Source organism: Trachymyrmex septentrionalis, unplaced genomic scaffold (genome assembly GCF_001594115.1).
Source record: "Trachymyrmex septentrionalis isolate Tsep2-gDNA-1 unplaced genomic scaffold, Tsep1.0 C3607432, whole genome shotgun sequence".
NCBI lineage: Eukaryota > Metazoa > Arthropoda > Insecta > Hymenoptera > Formicidae > Trachymyrmex > Trachymyrmex septentrionalis.
Window position 1 is genome coordinate 1 of NW_017304002.1, and position 1,440 is coordinate 1,440.

At 35.6% G+C, this 1,440-nt stretch overlaps 1 protein-coding gene across 1 annotated transcript; it reads right to left on the bottom strand.

Moving 5' to 3' along the window:
• Window positions 1–67: 67 nt before the first annotated feature.
• Window positions 68–1,429, bottom strand: LOC108748325 (fatty acid synthase-like; the record flags this gene model as incomplete). The annotated part of the gene is made up of 2 exons (XM_018486435.1): window positions 672–1,429; window positions 68–562 (listed from the first exon to the last, which is right to left on the bottom strand). Coding segments are annotated over exons 1-2 (1,120 nt in total), but the record flags the coding sequence as incomplete, so codon positions are not given.
• Window positions 1,430–1,440: the final 11 nt, after the last annotated feature.

The following is a 1,440-nucleotide window of genomic DNA, read 5'->3' on the forward strand; positions in this document are numbered from 1 at the left end:
AAGTTTTCAATGTGAACTTTATGAACAAATAAGAACAATATATTCGCGTCAATATAACACAAATTACTGATACAATTCACTGGTACCTTTATGAGATGATCAGTTTTCTCTGATATAATGTTTGTAGTAGGATTAATATTGCTTGTGTTATAATGAAAGGATGTTGCTGAAAATAAAATATTTGGTGCTAAATGATTAAATGTAGTTCCACATCCGTCAACACCTGGTATAAAAAATACTTCAGTTGTAGTTCCCTGTCCTTTAGTCGAGAGAGTGGAATAAGTTTGTGAAATAAAGTCTTCATCCTTTACAGCAAGAACTATATGTGCTAACCATTGTGGCTTCTCTGTGTCGAGTTCTTTTCTATTATACATATTATTATCACTGATTTTTGTGGATGTTTCAATGAGTTTTACAAAAGTAAGATTTCGTATCTCTTGTATTGTGAAAAGAATATTAAATTCTCGTTCCAGAGTTTGTTTGATTTCCACGGCCATCATAGAGTCCATTCCAAGTTCGGCCAAAGATGAATTTGGACTTACAACTTTTATGTCACTTATGTCTGTAGTATAAAATAGATTATTATTGATTATTATTGATTATTTTGTACTGTCCCATCATTCATAAATTGGTTTTATAAAAAATATATGCATAGGAATCTAGACATCTACCTAAAATATTAGCGACAGTTTCTATCAAATTGCTAAATCCAGAAGATCTTGTTTTCTTTTCAGCTACAACCATGCTGCTCACAATTGGTCGGCTTTGAAGTAAAAACTTATCGAGTTCGTCAAGACAACAGGAAATCTTTTGTTGTAGAGTGCCACCAATGATTAATTCTTTATTGTTCTCCTGCATATCAGCGACAAAACCCACTTCATTTACAGCCCCCCATTGAATCGCTAATCCAGGTAATCCTTCCTTCACCCTCTTTTCGCAAATTCTCTCCATGATGGAGTTGGCCATGCCATAATTAGTCTGCCCAGCGTTTCCTCTGCCGCAGAAAACGGAAGAGAACACTATGAAATGACGTAAATTAAGACAGATTTTTCTAGAAAGTTTGTCCAATGTTTGAGTTGCTCGAGCCTTTGACAAGAAGGGTTCCGCGAAAGTCTCTGCGGTTTGATTCTTCAATAAGTTGTCCTTCAGTACCAATCCGAGATTGAATATTGCATCCACCGGTGCTTCTTTTTCCACATTTCGCAAGAGACATTCGCAGTCTTTGGTGTCAGAAATATCGATATTTTTGGTGATCAAAACTTTTACACCATATGATTTCCACAGCCGAATTTTCATGCGCTGGTAACCGTTTTTTATTCCAGTTCGTGAAATTAAAATAACATTTCTGGCACCACGAAGTATAAGCCAGTCGGCTAACTCTAACCCAAATCCACCCAGACCTCCTAGTATAATGTAACTTCTATCTCTGAGACAATAATA